Below are 19,674 nucleotides of genomic sequence, written 5' to 3'. Positions count from 1 at the left end.
CTCGTATAAGCTTAATTGAGGTATTGGAGAATAAATGAAGTCAGTCAATATTTACAATATCACATGATTAGTGTGACGCAACTGATGTAAACTTATTATACAGCTACCAAACTATCAACATGTCGCTACCACAGCTTGTCTACTTGAGTGTTTGGTGGTTCAACATAGTAAGTCACGAAATATCCCATTGGCGTCGCCATAAATTCATTTGTCTACGACTACGATTGGATATTGGTTTATCGACTGAAGAAATGGCTGATTTACAATTTCAATTACGTCTAGTCAATCAGGGGTGTTGTAAATTTCACGCTTGAAAACTAGGTCATAGCTTTCAGAGATTTCTGACAGTCCTACAAGTGCCTATTTATTTTAATTTGATATATCCGGATAAAGAAGAAAGAAGAGAGAAGAGGAAATAAATGACATTCCAATAACAATATTAAAGATTACAGCATTGATACAGATAATGAATATCATTCTTTGTTTCACGTAAACGAAGAAAGTTGTCACGTGAGTTGTTTTAATTGACGACTGCGTTAGTTACACTTTATAGGCGGTCATAGCTGCCAAATAATTACAATTTCTAATTAATCTAAGTCAGTGTATTTATTCCCGATAATTTTCACGAATTTTGCTGATGTATATCGAGTGAAAACTTATTTAATTATCTGAATTATAAATTAATATTTTTGACGACTTTTTTAAGTCGGTTCTTCAAGTTCTATCAGTTACAGTCCCTGTTGCACTTATTATTGGTATAGGTGCATAAAAAGTCAATTTTACTTGGTGTATGGAAGACAATCTTCTGAATATAGACTTATAGTAGTCAAGTTAAAATAAAGATAACCTGTTGTATTCTCTCAATTTTCTTTGTCAGTTTTCATTGAAGAAGGGAGAATGGCTCCTATATACACGCTGGTTTGGGATCCTTAATGTGTCTGGAGAAGATTGGGAAAGTTGAGGCGGAGAATATCATAGAAGAAAGTGAAGTTTTAGGCATCATAACGATGTCTGATGCAACTGAAGTCACTGGGTTGCAACCTGATATTTAGTGCAAATGGGTTGATGAGGGCCATGTTACCTTGGCACCGTCTTTGATGGCAGACCAGTAGAAGCATCGCCGGCGTTGATTTTAGCCCAGTTTGAAGCTAGTCAGGTGAAGCTTTATGATCAGTTTACTAGGAGGTATGATGCACAGTTCATGGTACATTGTGAAGCAATGGAAAATCTTGTTGGCAATGTTACTTCGGTGTTGGAGCGCTTTGGATTACAGTTGCCCACTTCAGCATCAGTGTCGACAACTTCTATGCTTGTTCCATCTGACCCAATTAAACCATCATATTCCATTGAGACTGCAGACCCTGTGATCAACAACACATTGGGCACCATTCCAAAAAGCAGCAAGTATGGAAAATCTTTATCCGATCACTTTAGGAGTAATGTTCAGTCTTTGGTCCCTGCTGATGGCTATCATACTAAAATTCCTGATTCGGATAAAAATCCAATGCCTCTACTTGTCGACAGGAAATACTTCCCTGTGCCCTCGCTTCTGATCCCTTGATGTCAGATGTTAATTCTCAGCAAGCACCAGGTTCTCTAAGCCAGGTTGTGATATGAGGAATTGTAAAAATTCTCTATCAGTGCCACATGTTCGTGACAATGCTTTCATAGACAGGGTGAAGAGTTCCTGTCGCGAAATGTCCACATCTTCTTCGTCATCTGAGGTGGTAACTAAGATCATTTTGGATGATGACAAGGATAATCACAATCCGAAAAGGGGTCACAGCTCAGGCTCACCAGAGATGGTCAGGTTTTTGAGCGATGATTCATTCAGTTGGTTGTTATTTCATACCCAATTTGAACATTTGGCGCACAGACAACATTGGAGTGAGAGAAAGAAGTTTTCTCATATGGTGGATTATCTGCACGGTAGCGCCCTAAAATACGTCACCAAAATAGGTATCCATCCCCAGTATTCATCACTGGTCAGGGAGCTGCGTCGTCGCTTTAACCAAACAGAAGCTCCTGCTGTCTCTAGGAAGGAACTGCAATCGGTTAGACAAAAGGAGCTAGAAACTCTGGAGGATTTTGCTCAAAGGCTGCATTTCCTGGTCTTGGATGGATTCTTCATGACTAATCAGGAGACCATTGATCAGATCGCAACAGCCTTTTTGCGTGGTTGTAGAGAAAAGGAGGCGACTCGTCTGGCAATGGAGAAGTCCTCATCCACCTTGCATCGTCTTGTCGCCTACGTGAAAGGTTCTCTGGCTAATTCAAAGGCAATATTTGGAGTCAAACCTGTTCCCATGCAACAGCGTCAAGTTTCCTTTCAGATGAAGACAGTACCAACCTCATCAGTCCCTAATCGGGGGTATCAAAATTCAGGCGATTGTAGCCAGTCTCCCTCTCCCAACCCTTATTTCCATCCATCTCATTATGCGCGCAACACGTTTGGCTGCTCTTCTGGCCAGTTGTTCAGGCCACCATCTTGGTCACGTCCCCACTCTCCTTCGCGTAAGCTGCTTTGGAGTTCTCAGGGTTCTCCAGGGGGTGCCGCTGCGGATCAACACGCACAGTGGCAATCAATATCTATGGACAGAAACAATCCTTTAAACTTCAGTCGACTGGCTGTGAGGGTGTTCAACCAGTCTTAAGAACAGAAAGCCCAAATGACGATTACAGAGTTCTTCCTGTTCGAAGGGATCCTTCCAGGGTAAGGTTAATTCTACTAGTCCAGTTTCTTTGGAAGCAAATTGATACAGTGATTAATATCGCTGCTATGGTTTTCTTGGTTTCGACTTCCTTTTTGAATGGGGTGGAGGACGTGGAACTAAGCAAAGCAGTTCGACTAAAAGGGATCGGTTCTAAGCCGATCTCTGGTTATTGCCTATCTGGTGTTACCATATTCATTGAAGGCTTTCTTGGAAAAGAATAAATGCATGGCGAAAACGTGGAATTATGTCCTTTCGGTTGGGGAAGCGATTCTTATTTGCATACCCTCTTCTGAAGCAAAGATTTCAAGGAAACCTGTACTAGTGCTGTAAACGACTTTAACTGCTTTATTTGTTTACACCAAGGTTCAAATCTTTCTAATTCCGAGTTTATTAAACATGTGATGGCACCAGATTCTGATACCAAATTTGATGTCCAGATAGCTTCCATATGAGAAAAATTTGGTGTTACAAATGTTGAGACGTCTCATGCCGATTGGAGTTCTGAACCAGTGACGGTACATAGAAGTCTGTAACATTTCAAAAATTTGCATTTTTGACTAAATTTGGGCATGTAACCATATGGCAACAATGTGTATTTCACGTAATATGTGTTTGTGACAAATGGCCACATTGCTTAATTTGGTACTGAAAAATTTTATTATAAAAAGGCTTTAAATATCAGAGGGAAACTTTATTGAAGTCTTTGAAACTAACAATATTCATAAAACACATGACTTGAATACTTTTAACATTCAATTGATTGTATGAAAGTCCACAAAACAGTTGCGTACATTATTCAAGCAAAGTACAACACCACACTTTGCACACTTTATACGGGACCAACCATGTTTACACTGTTTGCACCTTCCCTTATCACAATGTGATGGCCAATGACCAACTGCATCATAACGAACATCATCTACAGGCCGTACCATCATTGGTCGTCGTAATTTATTTTGTGGTTGTTCATCTTCTTCAAAAGATGGCCGACCCCGTTTTGTTACCTCCTTTTCTACCAGAATAAGAGCCTCAGCAATATTTAATCTGAATTCTTTCAAGGATTTGGTGTACCGAACATTTAGCAAACCTGCATTCCTTCTTGCAATAAACCATGAATTGCAAATGCACATATCAAGAACATAGGCAAACAACCTCAGATAATAACGCTTGGTTCGGAGAGGGGTTCTGTATAGTGTGACGGCCATATCAGCTAGGTCAACACCACCCATATGTTTGTTGTAAGCTTTAATAATATTCGGGGCTTCTACTGGAACCCGTTTCTTTTCTTGTTTATCATATCGGCTGACAGAACCTACTGGTTGGATAAAGGCACAAGAAGTGACTAAGGTAACTGGCTTATTGTCATTCCACTTGATCATACCAATACCAATATTGTTATCTGCGCGATAGTCATAAGCTCCACGTCCTTGTTTCTTCAGGTCCTTATCACTCATCAAAAAGCAATTCCTGAGCCTATCTCTTCTAATCGTGCCAACAGAATGTATCGACAGAGACTTCAAATATGTTATCAGCTCAATACTTGAAAAGAAATTATCAAAATAGACTCTTGAATTTGGCTTAGTATGTATACTTTTACATAATACTGTGACAAATTGGGCAGACTTTCCCAACTTGGTCTCTTCTGCATCTAATACAGTGTCTCCAAATGTTGTGGCCCCACAATAAGGTAGAAAATCATAGATAATTCCCGATACTCCAGCTAGTGAAAAGAATTTAAATCCCCATTTCTTGGGCTTGTTTTTAACATATTGGCGAAGGTTCCCAGCTCTGGTTCCTTTATATGGGATCATTGTTTCGTCAATAGAGTACTCCCCCTCTTGCTCAATGGTCTGTAGATTTGTTCTAATATGCTCCAGCAGTGGTCTCACTTTAGCAAACCTATCTGCATTATCTAATGTGTCATTGTTACAGAAATGAATATATCTTCTCAACTGTTCAAAACGCCTCATGGTCATGTGATCAGCCACGCTTGAAATTCGACAACCATTCGACCAATAGTCCCGATATGCTGGTACCTGCATGACTCCCATACGAACCAATATACCAATGAAAGTTTTAATTTCAGCATTGTTTGTATTGATACTTTTGCCAGTAGTTTGCGTAGAATATAAATTAGTCTCATGTACTATCATATCAATGAGACCTCCATCAAAAAGCTTCTGGAAATACTGATATGGTGTTTCCATATCATCAGGATGAGTGAAGTTAGCTACTCTTGGTTCTGGAACAGCCTCCAGTTCTACTTTTCGCCACTTATAAGTGTTTTTTGCCGCCTTTGTTGATTTTTTGGAAGTGGAAGTAGTTGGTTCATCACATTTATCACCATCATGTTCTACTTCATCATCATTATTATCACCATCATGTTCTACTTCATCATCATTATTATCACCATCGTCATCAGATGAAGTATCCTCATTGGCTGATTCAGGTTCAAATTCATCCTCACTATCTGTGACATCTTCGTCCTCAGATATGTCACCAGAAACAGGCACTACCGCCTTAGCGCGTCTTCCATAAAAGGTGTGAGCAGCAAATGACATGATCCAATTCTGAAAATGTAAAAAACATGTTATTTACTATTTAATATCTTATAAAACTGTATAGTACTTTACAGTACTGTGTTGCACAATGGTGCCAAATGTTACAGTCTATACATAACTATAAGTTACACTGTTGCCATATGGCTACATATAAATAATTCTATCCAGTGCACAAAATACATAGGCCACACTTTATAATGTTGTATACGTTATTGAAGCAGGTAAAATTAACTTACTTATGGAAGTATTACTCACCTTGAAATCAGAAGGACTGGCAGCAAAACATATGAGTCAATTTCGTTAAAATCAGTGACGGCAAGATGGCCTGGCATTAGGCTTACCACGCTGTATTGACGTCAGCCTGGAGAGGAAGATATCAGTGCGCATGCATAGTGTCTTGTGGCTACATTGTACGTATTTGGTCACAAAATTCATCAACAAAATATTTTGTTGGTGGGCGGGTTGATAAGTTGTAGGAGCCATATGGCTACAAAATGACAAAAAGGGTTAAATAGTTTCTTCAACTTTATTATTAATATTGTCTTAAGGACCAAAGTCTTACAACTTGTCTTCTATTCTTTCGACTATACCTAGCGTTTATACTATGCGTACCATATAGTCATGCTACTTATAGATAAAGTTGCATTTAATAAAATAAAAATATTGACCATAATCTATCGCACGAAATGCAATGTTGTCATTTATAAATATCGAACAGGTAGACCCCAATTTGAATATCCCCGGGTATATATAGCCAATAAGTCAAATTTGCCGTATGTAAATATACTGTCTTCTTATTCTTACGACTGGCACCTAAAATAACCCAGCCACATCAGAAAGCATTATCAGGTTTATTTTATAATCATTTTAGACATTGTTTCATTTAATTAAACGCGAAAGTTCACATATTGACCTTTGATTGATGGTATGCATTGAAGGTCGAATCGTTGGCGCCGAAATGGAAAATAAAAAACAGCATGGTATTGTATCTGTCTCGTGGATTCAGCAAAGATTTTAAAGTTCCATAAACTTATAATTACTGAACGATGGATCTGCTCCCGATAGAACTAGACGATATAATTACTTGGGATATGATGTGAACATTTAAATAGTTCATCAATAACACCGTCTACATTTCCAATCGTTTTTTTAAAATACAATATTAGAGCACTAGTATCCTGTATATACAGTCAAACTGGGGGAAAGTATTGCATCTTTTTGTTATGGTTATTGATCAGAATGTTTGAAAACGTTGACCTCTAGGTGTTGCGTAAAAAATGTGGTTTTTTGATACTTGATTGGGGTCATAAAGTAATAAACTAATTAACAAGCTACACGTGGATTATTTATTTCAACCAAAATGTGTATTAGAAGTTGATGTCTGAATTACGGTTGTTAATTTTGTTTATAGATTTATTAATTGACTGTTTTGCTAACTTAAAAAAATCATGCAAACTGAAAAATAAGGTAATTTATGGTTAAAACTTTTTATGGCATGTAAATAGAATGAATACATAGAAACGTGTATAGTAAAATTTACTGCAACCAGTAACAAACTATCTCTTGATACAGGCGTATCTGTTTTATGGAATAATCTACCATTTAGTTTAAGATGTTGTACATATCTATATTCTTTTTAAAAAAACTATTTAAAACACAGTTATTTAAACAGGCTTTTAACCAACGCTACATGTCCATAATCTTGATTTTTTAAAGATTAAATTGTCACTTTGTAAAGTGTCACTAAGTAAGTTACATGGAAGGGCGCACTATATAATAATATATAGTAACAAAATTTCGATTAATAATATCAATATTACTTTGTCCCCATTATTTGCAAAACATCTCTCCGATGATATTAATAAATTTGAATTACTTCTCCGTACCAGTTGGAATCGTAATTGGCTAAAGTCTTAAATGAAAAGTGAAGTTTAATCAAATATAAAATTACAATGCTGTTTGTTTCAAAGCTGCGTTCGTTGGGGGTCACGATGGCTAAGAGGGTAAGACCCTGGCTCGCTAGCCTGGAGATTGGGTGTTCGATCCCTGCATTGGCCGAGAAAGTTCATCCGGATATCCCTGCGTGATTCTCCTTTGTCAGTGATGCAGGACGGAGGATCTGACAAGGACAGCTGTCAATTCTATTTATACATGTAAAGGCGTGCACAAGCTTATTTGCACGTTTTGGAAAACTGTTCGGTTGCTTTATTTGAGAAGATACTGATATTAAACTATAAAATTTGTCAATTTTTTTGTTGAAAATTCTCATATATTGGTAGCTCTTCAGAAAGCGTTGATCATATCGCCTACCCTGTTTTTGTATTGTACGTTTTTATAATAGCTAGCAAATAATTTATGATATTTGAATACTTTCTGAAAGAACAAATAGCTCGTTATAGTCGTTCGGATGGGAAGAAAAACCAAGGTCTCGTGTACACATTGGCGTGCACTTAAAAGATCCCTTAGCAGTTGGTATTCGATATAAGAATAGGCTGTAGTGCAGCTGTCCGGGCACAATTTCCCTCATAGCACACTGTATGGCGTATGCCCGTCTTCATTAGCCCAGTTCGGAGCAGAACAGTAGGACGATAAACCCCATTTCATTTCATTTCATTTCAAAGCTGCGTTGGACTGTTCATCTAATTAATGTGATTTATATTTGATATCTGTGATTGATATCCGACTATCCCCAAAAAATGGCCTATTAAAAACTAACCTCTAATAACGAGCTATATGTTCTTTCAGAAAATATTCAGATATCATAAATTATTTGCTAGCTATTATAAAAACATACAATACACAAACAGGGTAAGCGATATGATCAAGAAACAAATAATAACTTGTCAGAAGACGAGAATATTTATATTTACGAGAATCAGTATATTTACATACGGCAATTGCTACATACACGGGGATATTTAAATTGGGGGCTACCTGTTCGATATTTATAAATGACGACATTGCATTTCGTGCGATAGATTATGGTCAATATTTTTATTTCATTAAATGCAACTTTATAAGTAGCGTGACTATATGGTACGCAGTATAAACACCAAGTATAGTTGCAACAATAGAAGACATGTCTCAAAAAATGATTACGTGTCATATCGGGCGTATGTTCTTCTTTGGTATGTTAGATCACGGGACAATTCTGTAATTGCATAAAAACGGCTATTATAAGTTACAAGTTCTGGAATGCGGATCGTTGGATTGTATGCGATGTAAATTTAGTGAAAAGCTAAAGTAATTTTAGTTTAAATATATCATTTGTGTGGAAATTACCACTGATCGGTTGGTTGTGCCGTATTATTTATCAATATGGAGATTTCTGTTTTATGGATTGAAGGTAAGATGCACAATTTACGCATCGTGGAACGTTTTTATAAATTTAATAAATGTCAAACGGTGAGTGCGCGTCTTTTTAGTAATAAAGCAGAAATATAGTTCGGTTGTTTTTGCTGGATTTACTCTCTATAATCCCGTGGATATTCAAATTGGGCGCTGACTGGTCGGTATTTATAAATGACAACATTATATTTGCCTTTCCGTATACGATAGATTAAGGTCCATATTTTTATTTCATTAAATGCAACTTATGGTACGCAATACAAAAGGGTTAAACGTAGATCATAGCGAGCATTATATTTGCCTTTCTGTATACGATAGATTAAGGTCCATATTTTTATTTCATTAAATGCAACTTATGGTACGCAATACAAAAGGGTTAAACGTAGATCATAGCGAGCACACACGCCTATCTAAAGACCTGTCTTTAATTATACAAAGACCTACGTAAAACACACGGTCGAATGATAAATCGCACGGTAAAACAGTTTTACTTCCCAAATTTTGATTTAACATGTACATGTCAGATAAAGCCTGTTGGTCCTTGATTATACTCCTTTTCATGCAGTTATCGCAACTTGTGAGAAAACACGCCAATTAAACAATACACAACATTGACATTCATTTTTTACCGGTCGGTTAATTAACACACCTCTACTGAAAATGCACTGTCACACAGTTTTTCACCCCTAGCGTTAATTAACTCAACTCTCAGACAGGTTTTCACCCTCGTTATCGTTAATTAACACACCTTATTTACAGTTTTAACGCGGTAATACCGAGTAATAGTCAGAAAATTAATTTTCTTTCGATAGACGTATAGATAACGCCCAAGACATAATTTTCTATAAGGGCTGTGCACAGATTAACCACTTAGTAGTTCTCAGTGTATACCAAGTGTGAATAGACAGACAGGGATGATGGCAATAAGCAACCACTTTAACATATGAGCCTATAAATGAGCAAATAAAAAGTCTCACCAGTTGTGTTTTGCTTGTCTTATCTTTGGGGAAACCAATTTTATATATTCCTTGAGCTACTATCATTTCTGCCTGTTTTAAAGATGTTACTTCAACAGAACCATGAGACTGTCTGACAGCCTTAAACCAATCTAGCTGATTATTTGTATCATGCTGAAATTGATGTATTTTTAATTAATATAAACAACCTCAATTCTAGTATTTATTTAGTTATAAAATATATTTTCACTTTCAGTGGTTCTGTTGGGGCGACAAGTTCTTCATCTGTGAACATACTCTCAAAGCATGTCAAGTGTCCATGACTATTTATCATATCACAACCTGCATAGGTATTTGCATTTCAATATACCCTACTTTTTTTGAAGAGTATATTAACAAATGAGGAATTCATGAACTTACTAATTTATTGGTAAGATTTTTATCATTCTGAAGTTCTTTCCAAACAAGTTTACATTTATTCATTACTTCATCAAATTTGCTATCTTGTTTCAAATCAAATATTAATGGTGCAAAGGCTGATGTTACTGCATGAAAACAATTCACTTTATCAATATCCAGGTCACCTTCACCAGCTGATATAAAGGCCAGATCTACAAACACCTTTAACTCCTTCAAACCCTCTGCAAAATGAAACATTCTATAGTTAGGGGTGTAAGTCAAATCATAGTATATGTATCTAATCAATTATCAAAGCGGTGTATAAGACAAATGATTTTCAAATCCATTGCAATCCTGTATCGAGTGACACTGGTGTTATCGTAAACTATTACTGTCCAAATGTATATCCAAAATTTATCAAAGTAAAATAACTAGTTGCTAAAATGAAGGACCAATTTGAATATTGAAATTTTAGTTCTTGGTTCATTTGAAACACTTTTATTTCAAAATATAGATATATAGTCTTTCACATTGCACATGGCTATAACATCAACATTACTCAAAATAAAATAAATAAATATAATGGAAAGGCATCTATAGTTCCAACATTCTTTATCTTTCCAAAGTAGAATTGTAATAACTGGTCAGTTGTACAGGAACCAATATATTTCTCGCAAAGTAAAGTGAGTAATGTGTTTTCTCTAATTTGATTGCTGTTTCTAGACTTCGTTTGTTTACTAATTTCCATATAGATTTTTCCATTTGTGCTGACAGTCAAACACAAAATCAGTTATATCTGAACACTTACTTTATCTATAAAACATATCAACATATAAAAACTATTGTATTTTGACCTAGCCATTTTAAGTAGTGCACATACAGGTTTTGATTTTTTAATGATCTCAGTAATCATGAGAAAGAGTATAAGACATTCAATAACAGCCACAAAGAGGAAGGTTTTACCTTTTAAACGTACAACAAATTTGAAAATAAATGGTCTAGAAAAAGTATAACACCCTTGCGGTATTTTTGGAGAAGTTTGTTTTACCAAGATCAAATAATTAAAGTTACATTTACAATATATATTACACATTCAAGCAACTGATATCTTCTTACCTGTCATGGTTTCTTGTAGCCATTTTATCATTGGTTCTGCTTTTCTGAAATCTTCTAAACATTTGATTTCATTTTTTTTAATTTCCTTCAATTGGCCCAAAGCTTGCAAAACAGATTGGTTTATTTCTTTCATTGATGTTCTATTATTGGTAGCCTGAAATTATCATTAGTTATATATAGATAACTACTGGTACATTATGCTGTAAGGCCAACAAATTTATTGGAAGTGTTTTGAGAATGAAGAAGTGTTCCAAGAATAAAATAACCGTCAGATGAAAAAATCTGTTCAGAGTAAAATTTGTTTTTGACACACACTTTTTTGATAAAATAAAAATAATTCAATGCTCTTCACTAAAAAGTATGAATATTATTGAATACAAAAGTAACCAGCGGCTGCCAGGCAGGATATGCCCACATTTTCGAGAGATGGATAGAAAACAAGCTAAAACAAAAGAGATTTTTCCTACAATCAAGGGCCATAATTCAGGAAATTACAATTCGATATGCGCAAATATCGAAAGGAACCAAGATCTTTGGGTTATAAACTTACATTTCAAGTATCAACAAAATCAGATAACCAGCGGCTGCCAGGCAGGATACGCCCACATTTTCGAGAGATGGATAGAGAACAAGCAAAAAAGAAAGTGAGTTTTCGTACAATCAAGGGCCATAATTCAGAAAATTACAATTCCATATGCGCTATTTCAAGTTTCAACAAAATCGGATAAAAACTTGTGACATCTACAGTGTTCACAAGCTAAAAACGTATAACCTTGATATACCATATTTTTACGCTATTTGGGAACGAAATTCGAACTCAGCCGTCCCTAGGGTGTAACGGTAATATAATAATACTTTTTTTAAATCGGATAGAAATTGTGACCTCAATAGGGTCCACAAGCTAAAAACGCGATTTTTCGTACAATTATGGGCAATAATTCAGGAAGTTACAGTCCGATATGCGCGAATATCGAAAGGAATCAAATCGGATAAAAATTGTGACCTCTACAGTGTTCACAAGCTAAAAACGTGATTTTTCGTACAATCAGGGGCCATAATCCATGAAGTTACAGTTCGATGCATGCCAATATCGAAAGGAACCGAGATCTTTGGGTGATAAACTTATATTTCAAGTTTCATTGAAATCAGACAAAAATTGTGATCTGTAGACTGTTCACAAACAATTGTGGCTGGACGGACGGACAGGGGCGACAACAATATACTTTCATGTGGACGTATAAAAATTGTGACCTCTTTAGGTTGTCACTATGCACTCCGCCATTTTACGGTTTGCCGCTTTGAAACACATGGAAATATGTTCTAGTGTATAGACAAGCCAACAGTGAGGCTGATGTCCCCCGCTGAAATCCCGAAATAAATAGATGACATATATTAATTAATTGCATGTTTATCTTTTTCAAAAGTATCCAGCAATCAAACTGATTATTAAGTATACATTAAGTTTCATCACTCTCTATCAGATAGAATCAAAATAAACAAGGCATTGACCTAATAAACACATACACCAAGTTTGAACATTCTAGCTCAATTAAAAGTTATCGTGTCCCAAAGCATCAACCAATCAAATTGCTTATCTCTGCTTACCCTAAGCGGAAAATGCTCATCTTCGAACTCCATCAAGGCATTGACCTAATCAACACATACACCAAGTTTGAACATTCTAGCCCAATTAGGAAGAGAGTTATCGTGTCCCAAAGCATCAACCAATCAAATTGCTTATCTCTGCTTACCCTAAGCGGAAAATGCTCATCTTCGAACTCCATCAAGGCATTGACCTAATAAACACATACACCAAGTTTGAATATTCTAGCTCAATTAGGAAGAGAGTTATTGTGTCCCAAAAAGTGTGACGGACAGACAGACGGACGGACGGACGGACAGACAGACAGACGGACGAACCCATTTTAATAGTCCCCTGCTTTCTTCGAAAGGCGGGGGACAAAAATACAATAGATGGCACTTGCAGTTACGGTACTTATTTTAGCGAGAGCTTTACTGAGTACACAGTAATACCGGGTACGGGTATTTTACCGACATTTTATAATACCCAGTACTACCAGGTATACGCAATGAAAGGGTTAAAACTGTGACTATTGAATGATATACACCACTATTGGTTAGGTTTGTGTATTCAGAAGTGATGGGTGTTATAAATAGTCACATTTTTTACAGCTAGTTACACACTTGCTAATTAATGACAACTGTATAATTTCTAACCACTTTCTATACATACCATGGACCTTATAATACATGGACTGGCAACAGCTTAATAACCTAACCAGAGATGTGTGCCGCGCTGTAATTTGAGACAAGACACGGTAATTTGAGACGTGTCAATCACGACCAAACGAAAGTTGTTAACGAGTTATGTCCCTTCGCGGTGTCTGTAGTTACCTGGCATGCGTACTGCTCCATTATGAGTATAATGGCTTACAACACCTATAAATAAATCTGCGAGCCGTCGGATGTTTATATTTTATTGAATAATATGCCAATAAAATTAAACTTATTTTAAACAAAATTTCTCACTTTTTCTATCTAAAGAAACTGGGCAAAACTGTGGGGTAATTTGGGTCAAATCAAATACAGGTTTATTCATGATTGTTGAACAGTACATGCATTGGTACTTGAAAATATCACAAAACAAAATAATTTTGTAAACATATTAATGTTTGTTTTAAAAATAAGAATTTTGCCCAGTACAGTAGATAAGATATCAAAGTTTATGGAGAAATGGATCAATAATACCCAAAATAAATGTTTCACTGATTGAAAGCAAAAATAAAATCACGTATTTTTTCATAAAATTGTCTAAAGTGTTATTTTCGTTGTTTTTAGGAAGTAATTAATTATATTTCACTTTTTTAAAAATTGAAGATTTTTATTCCAAACAATGCCTTAGATTCACGTGTATCATAATTATTTAAGAAAAATATGAAATAATAAATAGATTTTGATTGATAGCAAAAATCCCGACGCATGTTTTCGATTGTTCATATAACAACAAACAATGGCGACGTCTTTGTTTTGGAGATGCAGTCTATGTGTACTTTGAAGATGGTAATTACAAAGTTGTTTAAAATAAAATGTATACATATATGCAACGGAAATTATAGTTAATGACTTATCTTGTCAAACAAAAGTTTATTTTAGCAGTTTTTGGTAAATTCAGGACACAAAACGGAACGATGAAAACGGGTGATTATAGCTAATTAGCGAAGACATTGAGTAATATCGCTATTGGCTTCTCTCGTGTTTTCTCGCGAGTTCGCGCGGCAGGCATTTAGCGATATTGCTAGGATAGGAAGTCGGTACCACGAGTCCAAAAATGGTGACGTTATGTCTCTACGACGTCATGACGTTACTGTGACGTCACAACGGCACATCAGACGTCGCATTTCTTCCAAAATTAGTCCATTTATGCATGTTAACAGTAAAAACGAATGCTGATTCAGAGAAGAGGGTATGCCCATTATGGGTTGATAAACAAGAACAATGTGTTACAATAACGTAGAAGGAAGCTAAAAGTATATGAATATTGCTGCATTGCCGAAAGGTGATACTATTACAGTAGCCGTAGGAACACGATTCATTTCAATTGTCGACAAAAATAGCCTACCTCAATAAAAAGAAATGAAATGAAATGGGGTGATACATATACGTCCTACTGTTCTGCTCCAACTGGGGAGTTTTGCCATGCAGTGGCGCAAAGGCACTCTTATATCGAATTCCAACTGCAAAGGGTTCTGTTACTGGAGAAGTGCATTAAAGGTTGAATGGGCGGGGCTGACCAGTTTTGACATTTGGGCCACTCAGAAGTAGGTTAATCCCCAAAATCATCATAAGGATTTATATTTTGACACAGGCGTATTCCAGATGTGTTACAAAAAAAAAATTTGGCTGTAATGCGACCAGCGCCCCCTGGCAGTGTTCCTAAAAGCATCACTTCAAGAATTACGTTTTGGGGGCCCCGTATATGTGGACAGACAGGAAGTCAATACCACAGAGTTCAAAAAGATGAAAACTGGTCTACCCGACATTTTACGTTTTGCCACGGGCTCTAGCTGAAAGTCTGTTGGGATGTATTTGTCCTGATGAGCCAGGCTAATGGTACTAGTCCGGTAGTCAAACACCAGGTTAAGCCTTGCAATGGAAATAAAGCAGGGCCCGTAAGAGAGGGGGGGGGGGCAACTGCGACATTTGTCCAGGGTCCCGGAGGTATGCCGCGTAATGGTAATGTTTAAAAAAATACATTTGTTGGTATAAAGTAATAAAAAAAACACACTGTTACTTGATCGTAAAGCAGAAGAAAACCGGTAACTTTTCTGAATGTAGGTATCTAGTTCCATGGGGAAGATTAGAATCGGATTCTGTCAGTTCTACTTTTTTGGAAAAATTGGTAAATTTAAAACTATAAATCACCTGCGCCAGCCTTAGTGCCCTGGAGCCGGGCCCATTCTCGATCCGTTTGATGATATCGTCATCGTCAGGGTATCCGGGCCAAGTCCGGGTCTGTAGAACGCTACAATGAATGAATGATCGCTCTAGTTCGGCTGACTGGTATCCGATCATTAAGAACGAACCTGAAAGCGAAACTTCTACTTTCGTCTTGGTTTTATTAGGTGCTAAAAATTTCGAGGTTTTTCGACTTTTTTGCAAATTGGGGACCCTTTTCCCACCAATAAGCTTTAGCAGAGTGACCCCCAGTTACCCAAGATATACGTCAAGTGACGCTGACTATGTGTCTTTCAAAGCCTTTCGCCGAGTTGCTTGTCCCAGGGCCTGGATCTTGCTGTCGCAGGCCATGAAGGAGCAACATTAAGGAGCTCAGCGACGCAATGTTTGATACCCATTTTGTGCTTGTACTGTGGAAGTACATTGAATGTTCCATGGACAGGGCAGACTGATTTTCACCTTTTTGGACTCTCTGGTATCGAGTTCCTATCTGTCCGCATATAAAGTAATGCTATGGGGACATCGCCAGGGGGTGCTGTTCACATTACCGCGAAAGTTGGTTTTGTAACATATCTCGGGTACATCTACAAAACCGGTGTCAAAATATAAATCTTTCTGATGATTTTTGGGCCAAATGTCAAAATTTATCAGCCCCACCCATTCACCCTTTGATGCACTACTTCTCCAGTAAAAGACCTCTTGGCGGATGAAATTCGATATACGAGAAGGCTGTTGCGCCATTGCAGGGCAAATTTTCCCTCATAGTACACTAAGGAAGCCAAATCGGAGCAGAACAATAGGATGTATAACCTCATTTCATTTCATTACTTCAACAATTGAAATGAATCCGTGTTCCTGCAGCTACTCTAATAGTATCACATATCGGTAATCCAGCAGTAGTTCTTTTAGCCCCCTTCTCCGTACTTGTAACATATTGTTCTTCTTTATCAACCCAACATAATGGGGACACAATCTTCTCTGCATCAGAATTCGTTTCTGCTGTTCAGATGCGTAAATGAACTAATTTTGGAAGAAATGCGACGTCTGGTATGCTGTTGTGACGTCACAGCAACGTCATGACGTCATAGAGACATAACATCACAATTTTTGGACTAGCTGATACCAACTTCCTATCTGTCCGCAATACATTTATGGTGTCTAAATCAAATAGCTTTAGAGATATTTGCAATTTTTGATCGACAACCGCCATCTTGGATTTGGCCACGCCCCCTGGCCTTATTTGGAATCCGATTTTGGTAAACTTTCTTTTCCTTACTTAGGACATCATAATGAGTCAATAGAAATCAAAAAACCTTTTGTTGCAATTTGTTCTATGTCAAATGTTAGTTTGACTCGCCTATATAATAAAACTTTTTTTTTAAATCGGATAAAAATTATGACCTCTATAGGGTCCACAAGCTAAAAACGCGATTTTTCGTACAATCAGGGGCCATAATTCAGGAAGTTACAGTCCGATATGCGCGAATATCGAAAGGAACCGAGATTTTTGGGTTATAAACTTACATTTCAAGTTTCAACAAAATCGGATAAAAATTGTGACCTCTATTGGGTCCACAAGCTAAAAACATGATTTTTCGTACAAACAGGGGCCATAATCCATGAAGGTTCGATCCGATACATGCCAATATCGAAAGCAGCCAAGATCTTTTGGGGATAAACCTATATTTCAAGTTTCGTAAAAATCGGACAAGAATTGTGACCTGTAGAGAGTCCACAAACAAATTGTGGACGGACGTCCGGACGGACAGGGGCGACGACAATATACGTCCACATGAAAATGTGGGCGTATAAAAATTGTCATTACTAAAAGGGATAGCTTCATTAGTCAATGGTATCAGCTTACACATGTATACGTATACCGTAATTGTGTATAGTTATAGTGTCACAAAAAGTCTGATGGACAGATGGATCTACCTTAATAATCCTTTGCTTTCTTCGCAAGGTGGGGGACATTTTCAATTTTTCGTTGAGAGGTAAGAGTATATCCAGACTCAACACATGGTGGCAGACTAAAATTTTGAATACTAATATTGCTAATCATTGAGTTGTTTTCTTATCTACACTTAAATTGGAATTTTTAAAAATTTTGTGGTATTGTTCATTAAATTTTTTTTAAACAGGTTAAGTTCATTGGGCCCCGAAGGAGAACTTTATGGAAATCTAAAAAAGGCATGTAATAAATGCCAGCTCAGTGTAAACACAGCTAATGTGCTCTTCTTTTGTGGTCTAAACGATGTTTTCAGCATAATTTATATTATAGCATCAAAGTCAAAATTTTACATGGAGAAATAAAAACTATATACATACTAATCTTGCGATCTTTGAACAGGTCTCAAAAGTATCAGTCAAGCCCAAGAATTTTTTTATCTTCAACAATTCATCAGATGCTTTCTGGCAGGAACTCACAATACGATATGTCTCAATTTGACTAATTCTCTTCTTTACTATTTCTTTATCTTTTAATACCATCATCATTTCCTCCTCTATCCTATCATAATTTCCTTCAAACACCTTAATATGATTCTCCATACTTTCAAAAGATATGTCACCTGCTTTTAACTCTTTCTGAAACTGTTCCCAGTTCTCAATAGCCTGACTCCAGATTTCTCCAATTAAAGCAAATAAACAATCTGTTTTTAAATTATCAGAATGCTTTTTCCAAATTTCCACGAACAGTTGACTTTCTTTCAGCTCATGAAGTTTTGGTAATATCTTTAGAATGTGACGTGGTATTTCAAATGGATTAATAATTGGTGTATAGATGTCTATTTGTACTTCTCTATAGTCTGGGATGTTTGGTATATTGTAAATATCTGCCAATTCTTTTTCTGAATCACTCTTTGTCAAGTAATCAAATCCAGAGACCAAACTTTTGTATTCCTCAGTATCATAAACTGAAAGAAATATGACGAGATATCACTTTAAAGAAAATTCCCAATTTAAATGGCTTATCTATTCAAGAAAATATAAAACAAAATTTCCTGGAAGTCGTTCAGTATTCAAAATACACAAAACAGCAGCAAATCACCTAAACTGTCCATAAAGCTTATTTCTTTTATAGGTTATTTGTGACCATTTATAAGACACTAAAAAGTTCTAACATTAACATAAACAAATTGTTGAAAATGAACAAGCATCTTCGTGTGATGAACATAATGACTGCATAATTGGATGATAACTTGAACATCTAGTGCATCTACAAGCATTTATGGACAACATGGACATCAGATAAGGGTACCGGGTATATAAAAATCAGACATTTAAAAATGTCATATAGATGGATTTTCACTATAGGGGGAGTTGAAAGACTTAACTAACTGAAATCAAGAGCTCAACTCTTTATATTTTGCGAATTGAGAATCAGGGTCACACGAGACTACCACCAACGTACTTATACTACGGCCAGCAACATGATTCCTTAAATGCACACTACTGTTTTTGGTGACAATATCAAAGAGAACATTATTTTTTCAATAGAAAATATAAGGTTAACAGAACTTTGTACAGTAATTTGAATATCGATTGAGTTAAATACTACCCCATAGACACATACTTGCTTCAGTGTATGAACAGATATGTATCAATGATTGCACAAATTTCATGTAGTCTTCATAAATCTTCAATTCCCTTTGTCTCAGTTGAAATATAAAATCCAAAGGACTTTCTGGAAAAGGTATCTTAATAAGAGGACAGGATACATCATGCTTTTCCAAAATACTTTCCATGTCCTTTTTTTTTATTTGGCCTTTATCTATTCTTATGTGGTAGTCTTCTAGTAAAGAAAGAATAAGAATTAGCTGTTCTTGAACTTCTTCAATTTCTGGTAATGGTCCAGATTCTTCTTGTTCCTGGCCACCTAAAAATAATATTAGATCATTATTTTAAACCTAATACCAATATAAGAGGAGAGAGAGCGAGAGGGTTTAACATCTGCTCGACACAAACTATATCATTTCGGGACTAACATATGGTTCAATTTTATTTCATTAATTCACTTGTGCAAAGGGGTCTTCATTAACTATTCTTATTATGGATGCTTCACTTCAGTATCTATCGAATGAACGAAGACAAACTATATCATTT

General features: G+C 36.3%; 1 protein-coding gene across 1 annotated transcript in view; it reads right to left on the bottom strand.

Moving 5' to 3' along the window:
* LOC130010729 (E3 ubiquitin-protein ligase rnf213-alpha-like) overlaps positions 1-19,674 on the bottom strand; it is a 368,341-nt gene that overhangs the window by 290,045 nt on the left and 58,622 nt on the right. Inside the window, exons 3-7 of the mRNA XM_056098708.1 lie at positions 19,145-19,447; positions 17,899-18,485; positions 11,095-11,248; positions 10,000-10,220; positions 9,601-9,753 (exon numbers count right to left, since the gene is read on the bottom strand). Of these exons, the coding sequence (XP_055954683.1) occupies positions 9,601-9,753; positions 10,000-10,220; positions 11,095-11,248; positions 17,899-18,485; positions 19,145-19,316 (1,287 nt within the window). The 5' untranslated portion in view covers positions 19,317-19,447. The remainder of the gene's footprint in view (positions 1-9,600; positions 9,754-9,999; positions 10,221-11,094; positions 11,249-17,898; positions 18,486-19,144; positions 19,448-19,674) is intronic.

Source organism: Patella vulgata, chromosome 2, assembly GCF_932274485.2.
Source record: "Patella vulgata chromosome 2, xgPatVulg1.2, whole genome shotgun sequence".
Taxonomy (NCBI): domain Eukaryota; kingdom Metazoa; phylum Mollusca; class Gastropoda; family Patellidae; genus Patella; species Patella vulgata.
This window is presented reverse-complemented; position numbering and strand designations above follow the sequence as displayed.